At 38.3% G+C, this 16027-nt stretch overlaps 1 protein-coding gene and 1 pseudogene across 1 annotated transcript in view; both read right to left on the bottom strand.

Moving 5' to 3' along the window:
• ELP3 (elongator acetyltransferase complex subunit 3) overlaps window positions 1–16027 on the bottom strand; it is a 96487-nt gene that overhangs the window by 79911 nt on the left and 549 nt on the right. Inside the window, exons 2-3 of the mRNA XM_086703768.1 lie at window positions 13341–13440; window positions 10466–10604 (exon numbers count right to left, since the gene is read on the bottom strand). Of these exons, the coding sequence (XP_086559894.1) occupies window positions 10466–10604; window positions 13341–13440 (239 nt within the window). The remainder of the gene's footprint in view (window positions 1–10465; window positions 10605–13340; window positions 13441–16027) is intronic.
• On the bottom strand, window positions 5056–10139 carry LOC147581627 (general transcription factor IIF subunit 2 pseudogene; annotated as a pseudogene).

Raw genomic sequence — 16027 nt, 5'->3', positions numbered from 1 at the left:
AACGCATCCCCCCAAACCCCTTCCCTCCGGTAACGATCAGTTTGTACTGTATACTTAAAGTCAGTTTCTTCATTTGTATCTCTCTTTTTTCCCTTTGCTCATTTGTTTCTTAAATTCCACATACGAAATCATATGGTATTTTTTTCTTATTTCACTTAGCATTATACTCTCTAGCTCCATCCATGTTGTTGCAAATGGCAAGATCTCTCATTTTTTATGGCTGAATAATATTTCAGCGTGCATGCGTGCGCGCGTGTGTGTGTACACACACCATATCTCTATCCACTCATTGATCAATAGACACTTGGGCTGCTTTCACAATTTGGCTATTGTAAATAATGCTGCAATAAACAAGGGGTGCATGTACCCTTTTGAATTAGTGTTTTTGTGTTCTTTGGGTAAATACCCAGTAGTGTGATTCCTAGATCATACGGTAGTTCCATTTTTAAATTTTTAAGGAACCTCCCTACTATTTCCCACAGTGGCTGCACCAGTTTGTATTTCCACTAGCAGTACAAAAGGGTTTGTTTTTCTCCACATCCTTGCCAACACCTGCTATTTGTGTTGTTGATTATAGCCATTCTAACTGGTGTGAGGAGATAACTCATTGTAGTTTTGATTTGCATTTCCCTAATAAGTGATGATGAGCATCCTTTCATGCATCTGTTGGCTATCTGAATGTCTTCTTTAGAGAAATGTCTGTTCATGTCTTCTGCCCATTTTTAATTGGATTATTTGTTTTTTGGGTGTTGAGTTTTACCAGTTCTATATATATTTTGGATACTAACCCTTCATCGGATATGCCATTAGTAAATATCTTCTCCCATTCAGCAGGTTGCCTCTTAGTTTTGTTGACTGTTTCCTTTCATGTGCAGAAGCTTTTAATTTTGTTGTAGCCACAACAGTTTATTCTTGCCTTTGTTTTCCTTGTCTCAGGAGACTAGAAAAAAGTTGCTACGGGCGATGTCAAAGAAGTTGCTGCCGGTGTTCTCTTCTAGGATTTTTATCGTTTCAGGTCTCACATTTAGGTCTTTAATCCATTCTGAATTTATTTTTGTGTATGGTGTAAGTGGTCCAGTTTTCCCAACACCATTTCTTCAAGAGACTTTCACCCAGTGGATATTCTCTCCTGTCCTATCAAACATTAATTGACCATACAGTTGTGGGTTTATTTCTGGGTTTCCTATTCTGTTCCATTGATCTACATGTCTATTTTTGTGCCAGTATCATGCTGTTTTGATTACTACAGCTTTGTAATGCAACTTGAAATCTGGAACTGTGATGCCTCCAGCTTTGCTTTTCTTTTCCAAGACTGTTTCGGCTATTTGGGGTCTTTAGTGATTCCATACAAATTTTAGGATCGTTTGTTCTATTTCTGAGAAAAATGTTATTGGTATTTTCATAGGGACTACATTAAATGCGTACATTGTTTTAGGTGTATAGAGATTTTAACAATATTTATTCTTCTAATCCATGACCATGGAATGTCTTTCCTTTCTGTCACCTTCAATTTCTTTCATCAGTGTTTTACAGTTTTCAGCGTATAGATCTTTCATCTCTTTGGTTAGGTTCATTTCTAGGTATTTTATTATTTTTGGCGTCATTGTAAGTGGGATTGTTTTCTTAATTTCACTTTCTGATGCTTCATTATTGGTGTATAAAAATGCACCATATTTGTATCTTGCAACTTTAACAAATTTGTTTATCAGTTCTAGCAGTTTTTCAGTGGCCTTTTGGGTTTTCTACGTAGAGTATCACGTCATCTGCAAATAGTGAAAGTTTTACTTCTTCCTTACTGATTTGGATGCCTTGCCTTTCTTTTTGTTGTATGATTGCTGCTGCTAGGTCTTCTAGTACTATGCTGAATAAGAGACTACATCCTTATTTTGTTCCTTACTTTAGGGGAATCTCTCAGTTTTTCCTCATTAAAGATGAATGTTAGCTGTGGGTTTTTCCTATATGGCCTTTATTATGTTGAGGTATGTTCTCTCTAAACCTACTTTGTTAAGGGCTTTTATCATGAATGGATGTTGTATTTTGTCAAATGCTTTTTCTGGGTTTACAGAAATGATCACATGGTTCTTTTCCTTTCTCTATTGATGTGATGTATCGTGTTGATTTGCGAACACTGAATCACCCTTGAAATCCAGGAATAAATCCCACTTAATCATGGTGAATGATTTTCAATATATTGTTGGATTTGGTTTGCTAGTATTTTGTTGAAGATTTTTGCATCTATGTTCATCAGGAATATTGGCCTATAGATCTCTTTTTTAGTGGTGTCTTTATCTGGTTTTGGTATCAGGGTAATATTGATCTCATAGACTAGACTTGGGAGTTTTCCTTCCCTTTTGTTTTTTGAAATAGTTGGAGAAGAATAGCTATTAACTCTTCTTTAAATGTTTGGTTTGCCTATGAAGGCTTCTGGTCCTGGACTTTTGTTTGTCAGGAGATTTTTTATTACTGACTCAATTTCTTTGCTGGTAATAGGTCTATGCAAATTTCTTCCTATTTCAGTTTTGGCAGTTTATATGTCTCTAGGAATTTATTTCTTGTAGGCTGTCCAATTTGTGGGCATATAGTTCTTCATAATATTCTCATATAATTGAATTTCTGTTGCTTTGTTATTTCTCCTCTCTCATTTGTGATTTTGATTCCTTTCTCCTGTTTTTCCTTGATAAGTCTGGCTAGAAGTTTATCAATTTTACTGATTTTTTTCCCCCAAAGAACCAGCTCCTGGTTTCATTAATCTGTTTGTTTTCTTAGTTTCTATATCATTTATTTCTGTTCTAATCTTTATTATTTCTGTCCTTCTGTTTGTTCTAGGTTTCATTTGTTGTTCTTTTTCTAGCTCTTTTGGTGTAAGTTTAGGTGGTTATTTTGAGATTTTTCTTGCTTCTTGAGGTAGGTCTGTATTGCTATAAACTTCCCTCTTAGAACTGCTTTTGCTGCATCCTAAAGGTTTTGGATCATTGTGTTTTCATTTTTGTGTTCATGTATGTTTTATTTTTTCTTTTACTTCCTGGTTGGTCCATTTATTCATTGTTTAGCACGTTATATAACCTCCATGTATTTGTGGTCTTTCCAGATTTTTTTCTTGTGGTTGATTTCTAGTTTCACACCATTATGGTCAAAAAAGATGCATGGCAGGTCTTCAATCTTCTTGAATTTGTTGAGGCTTGCTTTTTGGCCTAACATGTGAACTATTCTGGAGTATATTCCATGTATTCTTTTTCTTTCTTTCTTTCTTTCTTTCTTTCTTTCTTTCTTTCTTTCTTTTCTTTTCTTTCTTTTTCTTTCTCTCTCTCTCTCTTTCTTTCTTTCTTTCTACAAATACTGTTACTCTGGCTTTCCTTTGACATCCATTTGTATGATAGATGTTTCTCCATCCCCTCACTTTCAGTCTGCAGGTGTCTTTAGGTCTATAATGAATCTCCTGTAAGCAGCGTGTAGGTGAGTCTTGTTTTTTAATCCATTCTGTCACCATATGTCTTTTGATTGGAACATTTAGTCCATTTATATTCAAAGTGATTATTGATGGATATGTATTTATAGCCATTTTATTACTTGTTTTGTGGTTGTTCCTGAAGTTTTTTTCTGATCCTTTTTTTCTCTTTCATGGTTTGCTAGTTTTCTTTAGTGATATACATTTGGATTCCTTTCTCTTTATCCTTTGCATATCTATTAGTAATTTTTGATTTGTGGTTACCATTAGGTTTGTATGTAACATCTACAGCATACAGCAGTCTATATTAAGTTGATGGTGGTTTTAGTTTGATTCCATTCTTTACTCCTCTTCTCTACATGTTTTAGGTATATGGTGAATATTTATATCCTTTTATTTGTGAGTTCCTTAACTGATTTTTGAGAGAAATATTCATTGTTACTGCTTTTGTGTTTCTTACCTATATACTGCCACTTTTGGTCTTTTCTTTCCACTCCAAGAGTCCTCTTGAATGTTTCTTTTAAGGCTAGTTTAGTGGTCACAAACTCCTTTAGTTCTTGTTTGAGAAACTCTTTATCCAGTCTTCTTCTATTCTGAATGACAGTCTTACTGCATAGGGTATTTTTGGCTGCAGATTCTTCCTATTCAGCACTTTGAATATCATGCCACTCCCTTCTGGCCTGCAAGATTACTGCTGAAAAATCTGAGAGCCTTACAGGTTTCCCTTGTATATAACTGTGTTTTCTGTTGCTGCTTTTAAGATTTTTTTTTAACCATTACTTTTTTAATTTTAATTTTAATTAGTGTCTTGTCTCAGATCTGCTTTTGTTGCGGGTTCTCTGTGCCTCCTGGATGTAGATACCTGTTTCCTTCCCCAAATTAGGGAAGTTTTCAGCTATTGTTTCTTTAAATAAATTCTCTGCCTCCCCTTTCTCTTCTTTTTCTGAGCCTCCTATAATATGAATGTTAGTTATTATGTTTGATGGAGTCACTGAGTTCCTTAAGTCTATTCCAATTTTGCATAATTTTTTTCCTCTCTTTTGTTCAGCTTGATTACTTTCCATTATTTTGTCTTGTAGGTCATTAATCTGTTCCTCTGCTTCTTCCAGCCTGCTGTTCATTCCATCCAGCATGTTTCTCATTTATTGAGCCCTTTATCTCTGCTATGTTATTCCTGAAATCTGTGTTAAATATCTCACTCATGTCTTCCAGTCTTTTCTCAAGTCGAGTATCATTACAATCATTGCTTTAGGTGTGTTACTCATATTTGTTTTGCTTAGATCTCTGGCCATGGCCTTGTCCTGTTCTTTCATTTGGGATAAATTTCTCTGTCTTCTCATTTTGTCTAAGTCTGTGCCTCTTTCTGTATGTTGGGTAAGTCAGCTACATCTCCTGTTCGTAAGGGTGATGGCCTTACGAAGATGAGGTCCTGTACTGCCCTGCTGTGTAGAGTCCACTGTTCCCCAGGGCCAGGTGCTTCTGGGAACGTCTCCAAAATGTGCTGCATTTGGTGTGTTATTTTGTCCTGGCTACTCTATACTTCAGGCCAACTGTCTGCAGAGGCTCTCTTTGCCTTTTGTGAACAGTGTTTGGTCCCTGACCTGAATGTGGTGCATGTTTTTTTTTTTTTTTTCCAGAAAAAGGAATTTTGGCTTTTTATTCCTTTTAAGACTTTCTGTAGTACTTTTTCTTGCTTTACCATTCACTTTGGATTTGCATTACCTCAACTCTGTGGAGATAAGACAAGGACAGAGAGTCCTCATTTAGAAATCATTTCCTAATTTTACATTTTAAGAGTCAATATTTAAAAAAGAAAAACCTTCTTAACCTCCCCAACCCCACACCCGCTCCTGAATAATCTAGTTTAACACAGGCCTATAAATTTTTTCATCAAAAAACACTTAAGTAACAAGAATTGTTGTTTAAAAAATGTAGGGAAATTAAATTTCCAGTCATTTTACCCCTATAACAGATGGAACTCAAGTATTTGATATCAATGGTGTTTCCTTAGCACATCACTTTTTAGTTGTTCTGTTAGCATGTTGGCTGAGAGTCTTCTTAATCGCTCTTTTCTTCTCTTTGATACTGTCTATACTCTGGCTTCAGCTCCCATGTGTTTTTGTGGATTCCTTTTACATTCTGAACACCAATTTCTTTCAAGATTTCCTTTAGGTACCCCACAAGTTGTTTTGTGATGTCCACCAAATCCTTACGATTGTAATACTGATGTTTCTCAAATGCTGAAAATAGCATGTCTAAAACATGTTATCAGCTTGAGCTCATTTTCCATCTTTCTTTTTCCTTTCATATTCAATATTGTATTGATGATTAGCAACAGGTTTATAATTCGTTGTCACAACTTTGTCCAGTTGTGATAGCCTTACAGGTTTGGAAGATTCTTCTATTTGCAATCTCTTTAATCTCCTGTAGTTTTCACTGGCAGCAGGTTGGCATTCAGCTCTTTGTACGACTATTCCTTCCAATGAAAGTTTATTTGATGAGCCTCTCAGTAAAGACTGTTAAGGTCTGTCCTCCAACACTTTGTAAGACAAATGGATGTTCTCTAGGAGTGCTGACAAAAGCTGGTTTTCTGCCAATATTGTGACTATTTGCAAGAGCCTCATTCAAAGTAAATGACACCTCAGTCCTTCCTTGATTCTTAGCAATCCGCAGTTTCCCAACTTTACCTCTTTCAGAGGCTTCGGCCCATTGCTGGGACGAGTATTTAGGGAAACTTGATGAGCCATACTCTGGTGTTCTGTTTGGCGCCGGTCAAATCGAGTTCTTCAAGTTTGGCCATCAGTCTGTTGACGGTAGAGGTGAATGGGCCAGAGCAGCAGCCCAGGAGCCTGGGGTCCTGTGGCACGAAGGACTGGGGAACTTGGTACGCTGCGACCAGAGGCTGCCTGTGAAGAAGCGGAGTCCACCTGCCAGGATATTGGGAATCCCCGGAAAGCGAATGTGGCATGTTTTAACTAGGTATACTCTGGTCTGCTTGTGAAATGAGACCTGTTGCCATTGCTGTCAGAACGGAGGCTCCACAAAAGTCCCAAGTCAGGAGACACAGTATAAGCAGGAGTATGAGCCAGTCTCCTGGGGGAAGGGACTGGTCATGCCAGGACTGAGGCAAGCAAGGCTGGGAAGGACAGTTCCCATGGAGTCCAGGGAGGTGGAGCTTGGTGTAAACAAGTTAGGTGGCGAGTATGGGCACTGTGCTGGTTGCTGCAGGTGGCCCTATGCTTATGCTGAGGGATGGGGGAAGGAAATGGCACTGGCCAGTTCCTTTGTTCCTGGAGGGGTTTCTCCTTGAACTCTGCCTCTCTGGGATATGCTCCAAGATGAGCAAACAACCTCCCCACTGTGTGCCCCACGCACTCTTGATATTGCTGTTTCCATGCTGTACATCACAGGTTGTTTGCCTGCCTTCTAGGAGCAATGCAATGCCTTCTGGGCTCTATCCCAGCCAAGCCCACTGACTTTTAAAATTCCAGGGTTTAAGTCCTGTTGGTTGTAACAACTCCCAAAATTCAGCCCCTCTCACTTTCCAAGACTATTGCTATGGGGATTTGTCTTCCCTGCAGGCTTCCCTGTGTGACAGTGTTACTGTCTCTTGCCTTTCTCTGTGACTGCAGCTCCCTCCCCACCACAGTGGCCATGATCTATTTATCTCCCAAAATGCATCTCCGCACTTCTTACCTTCTTCAGTGTGGCTTCTTCTCTACCTTTAGTTGTATAGCTTGTTTTGCAATTCTTCAGGTCAATTTCTGAGGTACTTGGGATGATTTGATAGTAATCTACTTGTATTTGTGGAACGAGGTGAGTCGAGGGTCCTCCTGCTCTGACATCTTCCAACCTTCCCCTGTACTTCTGATATTTTTAACAGCTCACTCTGATGATATTGTCTTACCTGCACCAAATCCACCCTTGACAAAATATACTAGTTAGGAAATGACTGAATAGTCTAAATAAGAAATAATGAAGGCCAGGGGTGCCTGGGTGGCTCAGTCAGTTAAGCATCCGACTCTTGATTTTGGTTCAGGTCATGATCTCACAGTTCATGAGTTTGAGCCCTCCAAGAGGCTCTGTGCTGACAGCATGGAGCCTGCTTAGGATTCTGTCTCCCTCTCTCTCTGCCCCTCCCATCTGCTCTCTCTCTCCCTCCTTCTCAAAAATAAACATTAAGAAAAAAAAAAAAGGATGGAGGCGAAAACATTCCTACTAGTGGTTGTGGAATGGACAATACATTTCACATCTTTTGGAAACTGAGTGGATGGAGGTACCATGAACTAAGATGGACGAGAAAGATGAATGAGCAATTTCGAAGTTAGTTTTGGTTATGTTATACTTGAGGGTATCCAGGCAGTCAAAAGAGAAATGTTTGATAGACCATTTGACATGAGCCTGAAGCTTAGGGAGAGGTCAGAGCTGGAAGTCAGCACATAACAATACTTAGAAATGTCAATGGATGAGAACACAAGAAAGGGCATGTACAGTACTAAAAACAGTGGAGCCAGGTCCACAGAAAACATCAATTTTCAGAGGCAAGCAGGACAAGAATATATCTCAAAGAAAGAAATAATCAGAGGTAGGGGGAGAAGGACAGAGAATGGGGTCATGGAAGCCAGGTTTATCAGTCAGGTTGAAAGGTTGCTAAATCTTTGTCTTGCACAGCAGCAAGCTCATACCTAATGCTGAAAGCTAAGAATAGAAGACTTATCTATAAAGTGTGTTATTTAGGGATATGGAAGTAAATGCCAAGAAATCAGCTAAGAGTTAAAAGTGGTTGAGCTGAAGGGAAAAATGAGAGGTGAAGGATTTGAAACTATAGTTGACCCTTGAACAAAGCAGGAGTTAGGGGCAATAACACCTCAACTCAGTTGAAAATTTGCATATAACTTTTGACTCCCCCAACACTTAACTACTTGAGTAGTCTACTGTTGATTAGAAGCCTTACTGGTAAAAGAAACTGTCTATTAATACATATTTTGTATATGTATTATATGCTATATTCTTACAATAAGCTAGAAAAAAGAAAATATCAAGAAAACCATAAAGAAAATACATTTACGGTACTATATACGTTGGAAAAAATCTGCCTATTAAGTGGACCCATGCAGTTCAAACCCACGTTGTTCAACTATATTAGTTTTTCTTAAAGAACCCTTTACACCAGGTATGAATAAATAAAACAAAAACACTGAAGTACAAAGGAGAAGAGACCAGGATTGGTGATACATTGTGTATAAAATTTTAGGGTTTAATTAGCCACAAATGTAATACGATCCAGGAGATATGGCCACCAAATAAGTCAACATAAACTGTAATTACTACAAGTATAATACTCCCATCCAAATAACAGACTGAAGTTCTATGATCATATCAGGAACACACAATTCAATTTTGTTTAAGAGGGTCCAAATCGTATCTTTCACACTTATTCTTTGTATCCTACAGCCCCTACCCTAATTCCAGCTCTTAACACATTTCACACCTAGATTAAACCAAGAATATCTTAAATGGTCTTTTTGGCTCCAAGCTACTCTACATCTTGTAACAAAATTTTCTGAAAATCTGTTTTGTTCATATATCACTCTCCTTCTCAAATATCTTTAACAGTTTCTTATTATCCAGCTTCTTTGCAGGACATTTAAGATCTTTTATAAGTTGATCCCAAACTAACTCTTCAACCTAATGTCCTGCTGCTTTCTCAAATGAATTATCAACTCTAGTCAGTCTGAGGTACTCATTGTTCCCTGCACATACCATACCTCTGATAACGTCTCTATCTGCGCCTTAGTTCCCTGTGCCCTTGCTCCCATTACTCAAGACTGCTCTTCTCTGTTTATATGAGCACTATTTATATGCCAAGCAAATGCCATGCTTTCTGTTGGGCTTTCCCTAGTCTCTTTTACTACCAGGCCACCTTTTCCTCTGGATTTCCATAGAGCTCCTAATTATGTTAGTTGCTTCACAAATACCATATATAGAATGACTGTGCACCATTAACTATCTTTTATATTTATTTATCTTTTAAAGTTTATTTTGAGAGAGAGCGAGAGAACACGAGCAGGGGAGGGGCAAAGAAAGAGGGAGAGAGAATTCCAAGCAGGTTCCATGCTGCCAGCACAGAGCCCAACGCAGTGCTCAATCTCACAAACCATGAAATTATGACCTGAGCCAATATCAAGAGTTGGACACTTAACCGACTGAGCTACCCAGGTGCCTTCATTAACTACCTTTTAAAAGTAACTTCTACAGGGGTGCATGGGTGGCTCAGTCGGTTGAGCATCCAACTTCAGCCCAGGTCATGATCTCACACTCCATGAGTTCGAGCCCCGCGTCTGGCTCTGTGCTGACAGCTCAGAGCCTGGAGCCCACTTCAGATTCTGTGTCTCCCCCTCTCTCTGCCCCTCCCCTGCTCATGCTCTGTCTCTGTCTCAAAAATAAATAAAAGCATTAAAAAATAAAGTAACTTTTACAAGTATCTATTGTATTGAAAGCCATGAGCTTAAAATGGCCAATAATATTTATCATATTGTGACAGTCACCAAGCCTCAATTTATACTTTTAAGGACATAAAAACATCATCTACTCCTTTAAGCACAATAAATGTTTTTCCTCACTATGCCCTCATAACATTCTGCACAGGTCTCTACTGTAGCACATGTTAAAATATATGAATTTTATTAAACCAAATCCTGGGGCGCCTGGGTGGCGCAGTCGGTTAAGTGTCTGACTTCAGCCAGGTCACGATCTCACGGTCCGTGAGTTCGAGCCCCGCGTCAGGCTCTGGGCTGATGGCTCAGAGCCTGGAGCCTGTTTCCGATTCTGTGTCTCCCTCTCTCTCTCTGCCCTTCCCCCGTTCATGCTCTGTCTCTCTCTGTCCCAAAAATAAATAAACGTTGAAAAAAAAAAATTTAAACCAAATCCTTCATTTTCACCTAACTGCATATTACCCGGAGGCAAGGATTTCTGGCAGAGCAGAAACACAACCAATGTTTCGTGAATCAAACCACTCACCCCACTGGCAGTTCTGATGGGTTTTGCCTTTAACTTGGGGACCAAAACCTTTCGATACTGAGGTGGGACTGCAGCAATGATATCTACCAGGCGGGGCTGTGCTGAAAGGCCATATTTAGCAGCTGTCCTGGTTTTCACCCTGAAAGTAAAGCATCCATCATTATCAAGATCATAAGATTTCAAGACAATCTACCAAAAGAATGATCTATAAATAACACCATCAACTCCTGTCATCCCCCTATCCTTTCACCAGGTGACAACACTGGCTTTAACATTTGTTGAACAACAGGAGAATAGAAGAAAATAAGGAAAATGCATCAATAACCTCTTCTTACCCTGGAGTACCAGAAAGAAAACAAGATGACTACAGAAAGGGTCCCAGTATAGTGACAGAAGGTAGGTCTCATTCAAATTAGTGCTCCAGCTTCATAGAATTCTACCCTTTTCTCAACCTTAACACCATAGCATCTAGGATCAGGGTAATTCTGTTGCAAGGGACTGTTCACTATATTGTAGGATGTTTAGCAGCATCACTGGCCTCTACTCACCAGCATCCCACTTCCCTTTGTAACAACTAAAAAACGTCTTCTGACATTAAGAAATGTCCCCTGGGATGGTGGGGGGAGGGGGGGGGGAATGCCTGGTTGTAAGCCATGGTCTTAGACCAAAAATAAAAACAATCAAAAAACAATTTAAAGGAAAGGTATGCAGAACCAAACAGGAAATAAGGTACATACATTTTTAAAAGTGTTTTAAAATGTATTCTAAAATATTATAAACAACAGAACATAAAACATAAATACACTTTAACATTTAGGAAGCAAACACTTGTGTTACTACACTCCAAGAAACAGAAAATGATCAGGACTTCAGAGGATCCATTTATCCCTTCCTGACTGTAACTCTATCCCTAATCCCTAGAAATAACCTTTAGTACAACTAATAATTCCTTGCTTTTCTCTACAGTTGAATTGGTTTCTTGTTTCTTTGCTGCTAGCAAACCCTAACAGTCACCTTAATTTCTGATTTTAGTCCATCTAAAATTATTGTGAGGTGTTTGCATCATTTTCAAGAACTGTTAACCCAGTACCTGATTCGTAGATTGAACCTAAGTACTTGGTATGCCAGGAAGTATAAGGCATAGTTGTTTCATGCCCTATGAATGTTTGGCATGTTTGCAGACAGGCATGCACAAAAATAAATGTGTAAGTGATAAAAACCTATGTGATACAACACACATACAATAATGAATGTGTTCAAAGCTCAAGAAAGGATCCCACTGTGTGCTGGGGAGACAGTCATGGAAAACAGGCACAGAAAAGAGTTGGCTTCAGACAGGCAGTAAAGACATGGTGATGCCACTGAGAGCAAATAGGTGGGCTTATGTGAAGCAGGAATGCACATATTTTAAAATATATGGGTAGATCTGACAGAAAGCAGATTTTCAGGGTAAAGGTACAGAAATTTAAAAAGTTGGGATAGTTGAAGCCAGATGGAGAGACTTTACATAATGGGCTGAGGAATTTGCACTTAATTCCATAAACACTGGGGACATGCTGAAAGTTTCTGTACAGGGAAATGACATGATAAAAGATAAAACAAGGAACAATTAACCCAGTAAGGGATAAAAAGAGGCTGAAAGTATTAGCTACTGCAGTAGTCTAGAATTAAGTTTAAAAAGAGATGGTTAGGGAGTTGGCAGTGGAAATGAAAGGGAGAGTCATGATGAAGAGAGTAGGTAAAGTTAAATCCTAATTGGACCTAACAAAAACAATTTGAAGAGGTCACTAGAGTTTCAAGCCTGGGTGAAAGTTAACACAATCAGGCAAAGAGGACATCTGCGTAGGGGCTGGTTTTAAGATGTTAGCGTTTACTTTAGATGTGCTAAATTAAAGAAACTGACAAAAATAAACAAAAAGTAGGAATGTTCACTAGAAATAAAAGACTTGTATAATTAGGGGGATAGCCAACACAGACAGAAAAGAAACTTCTAAACACATGGTAGAAAAATCAGTAAACTATAATCTCATAGTCAAGAAAGGATAGTTACTTATTTACTCCTTTAGCAAAAGTTTATTAAGTGCAATATTCCAAGGAAGTGAAAAAACACTGAAGTATCTCAAGTAACAGAAAATAGTCTTTAAAAAAAAGTCACGTGTGTGTGGTGATTAGATCACTGGTGAGTCACCTGAGAGCAGGGAGAAAACTCTTTCATTAGAGCGGATCTATATAGTGAATATCTAATGAAAAAAAAAAAAAGATGCAGAGATGAAGGTCTACTCTTATTTGAGGATGTAGCAAAGTCAACACTGAATGTGACTGTGGAAAGGAAATAGATGAACATGTCAAAGAGGCTGTAAAATAGGAAAAGATCATGGACCTCAGAGGGAGTATTTTCATGAGAGACAGCTGCTGCTACTTCTGAGACAGTAGGAAGAGAACAAGGATGTGAAGTAATGCAGCACAGAAGATAACATGGGTTCTGGAGACAGACGATCTAATTCCAAATCTCAGTTCTGCCGATTACTAAAACAGTAATCTGTCTCAGATTACACATCTGTCAAATGAGGGTGATATAAGTACCTACCTCACACAGTTTTTCAGAGGACTGAGTTAATACAGACAATGAACTACTAACAGTGATTGGACGATAGTAAGCATCCAATAAATATTAGGAGCTATTAATATTATTAGGCTATGAGAGAATTTTGCCATAAATGAGTGACAGGGCAGGGTAGAAAGCTAAATTTTCAACTAAAAACTAAAACATGAGACAGAAAACAAGAAGTATTTGAGAATTTCATTAAAAAGGCCTACCACCTAAGAAAAGGATTGCCTTTTTTTTTTTTTTTTTTTTTTTTATAAATCCACTTACTTATTTAGATCGATGTCTTTCCCCTGTTCGTGGGCTTCAATTAGTTGTTTAATAACATCTCCTATGGTCAGCATCATTAGCTCAGCAGGGCTGAGATCTCCTGGAAAGATATTTAACAATGTTAAAAATCATACTACTCAGTAAAGATTTTTGTAATTATTTTTTCCTTCCAAAATTTTCCCAACCATCCCAGATGAATAGCTCAAGTTTACAAGACACCAACCTCTACTAAAGTTTGATCATATCTTTTGTATCTTTAATTAAAACAAAACTGGCCTCACCTATATATGGGAAAGGCTCATTCTAGAAGCACATATACTATAAAAATGTCAGAACCTAATTGCATGAGAAAGCACCAAAGTGGTTAAAATAACTTCCCTTTATCTCCAGAATTATAATTACCTTTGGATGCATTACTTCATCTTACTCTCAGAATGGAATGCAGTAGAACAGAAATATTTGCTTGTTTTGTGAAAATGCTACCAAAGGGTAACAGTGAAACTCAAATCCAGGTATCCACAGAGGTAATATTACAAAGCAATGCAATACTACTTTGTAATACAAAGGATGTTAGTTCTATACTTGTACAGGGATCTTAATGCATCTTTAAGATATAGTCTGTTCACCATCACGACCTCCTGGCACCGACACTTCTGTTCTCATCTAAAAGGCAATAGCAGAAGCTGACGTGTTTTTACTTAACCCCATCCCAATTACGGTTGATTGGTGCAAGGATGGGCACCTCTCCAGATCAGGCAAATCTGAGCTCTTTTCTCAAGGCAAAAACTGCCAGTCTCCAGTGATAAAAGCTGTGAGACTGCAGCTTGGGAACTGCCAGCAAACATACTTCTAGCCTGTAGAGAAAGCTAGTTGCACGTGCAAAGATGATGGAGTCATCAGAAAAAACTACAGATGAGAAAGCCCTGGCATTTATGGAGCGCTTTCATTTACTTTATCTCATTTGAAACCACACAACACTACAAGGTGGACATTGTTAGTCCCTTTTACAGATGTTAAAAATTAAGGGAAGTTAAGATGTCATTGTAAATGGCATAGTTAAGACTCAAATCCAGGTGTTTTCTCCACAACTTCCACGCTTTTTTTTCACTGTACCAAGCTGCCTCTAATTTAATGAAGCAAAGCTAACACAACGTGAGAGAAAAACGTCCATGTACAATCAAAGGCTAAATGCTTTCCAAATCATGTAATTCAGCACTCCAGAGTGCCAAAAAAGGCACTTCAAGGACATGTAATAGAAGATTGATGATGGTGGTGATGGAAGAAGGGGGAGAAGGAGGAGAGGAAGGAAAGGGAGGGTTTCTTTCTTCATTAAGCCAAAGTAGCTCGGCTTTCACCTGTTTAATATATTGAAACACTATGTAATAATTAATTTGGAGAGGAAAAGGAGATTCAAGACATAAAAATAAAGATTTTAAAAACGAATTGTATAGCTCTTGAGTATATCAAAACTTAACTAGAGAAGTAAATTAGTAAGGAAAGGCTTTATGGGGGAAATGGCATGGGGGTCTTTGAAGAAAGGGCAAAAGTGGACAAGCAAAACAGAGGGCAATCCAGAAGGAACAGTGCCAGGTACAGGAATTACCTATCTTTGTGTGAAGGAGTGTTGCCTAACTAGAATATAGCCTTTCTGACAAGGCTCAATAAAAAACATAGTACAGGGTACGCTGACTACTAGGCAAGTCGTTTAAATGGACTGGATAATTATATAATCTCAAGTCTGGCAGTAAAAAGAGGAAAGTAGTGTTTAAAAAAATAAGTATACAAAGAAAATGATACAAAAATGATTCAGAAGGTGAAAAGAATACATATTAAGTAAAAGGCTCTAGAAAGGCAACAATGAAAAAATAACCCACAAAGATTTAAAGTAAAAACACTTGCACAATAGGTTCCTGTTCCCAGCCTCCAACACTCACTGGTTATGTGATAATGGGAAGATCAATGACTTCTGTACCCCCATTTCCTTGCCTGCAAAATTGGGATAATACAATACATATTTGACAAGACTATTGTAAGAATCAACTGAAATAACATTATAGGAAAGCCAAAGTACTAGTCGGATACTAGTTATTGACGAAGGTGGGTTAGGACCATGATGGCCAAAATGATGACTAATAAAGTATTTCAGGAGGCAAGACTTAGTGACAGGTGAAGAGTGTAAAGCAGTCTGGCCTGACAGGCAGAGGAGCAAGGCAGAGGAAGAAGATTTGGGACATGTAGTTTGATGCCAAAGGACAACTGAAGGTAACCTGGACATTTGGAACTGTTGTTCCCAGAAATGGCAGTTGATGCCCAAAGCCATAGTGATAAAGATTTAAACAAACAAACAAAAAAAAATTGTGGTTTTTTTGGGTGCACACAGACAGCCTGACCATCAGTTCCAATTCCTATGTATAATTTCGGACTGGGAACGTTACTTAACTCTGAATCTCAGCTGCTTCTTCCGTAAAGGGGAAATGATACCAACTTCAGAATTATTAGCAAAGGCTCAATAAATAGCTTTTACTATGACAACCACCAATCATTATTAGACTGCTTAACTGAATGTACAGAGACAAGTTTAGAATTTGTGAGAAAATACTTGAAATTTGACTCCATCCTGTTGAAAACGAAAGACGGAATTGCTCCCGGCCAATTCAGGAGGTAATATAAATCGGGAAGAACTGTAT

The sequence above is a fragment of the Puma concolor genome, chromosome B1 (assembly GCF_028749965.1).
Source record: "Puma concolor isolate L17-30 chromosome B1, mPumCon1.1.hap2, whole genome shotgun sequence".
NCBI classification, from domain to species: Eukaryota; Metazoa; Chordata; class Mammalia; order Carnivora; family Felidae; genus Puma; species Puma concolor.
This window is presented reverse-complemented; position numbering and strand designations above follow the sequence as displayed.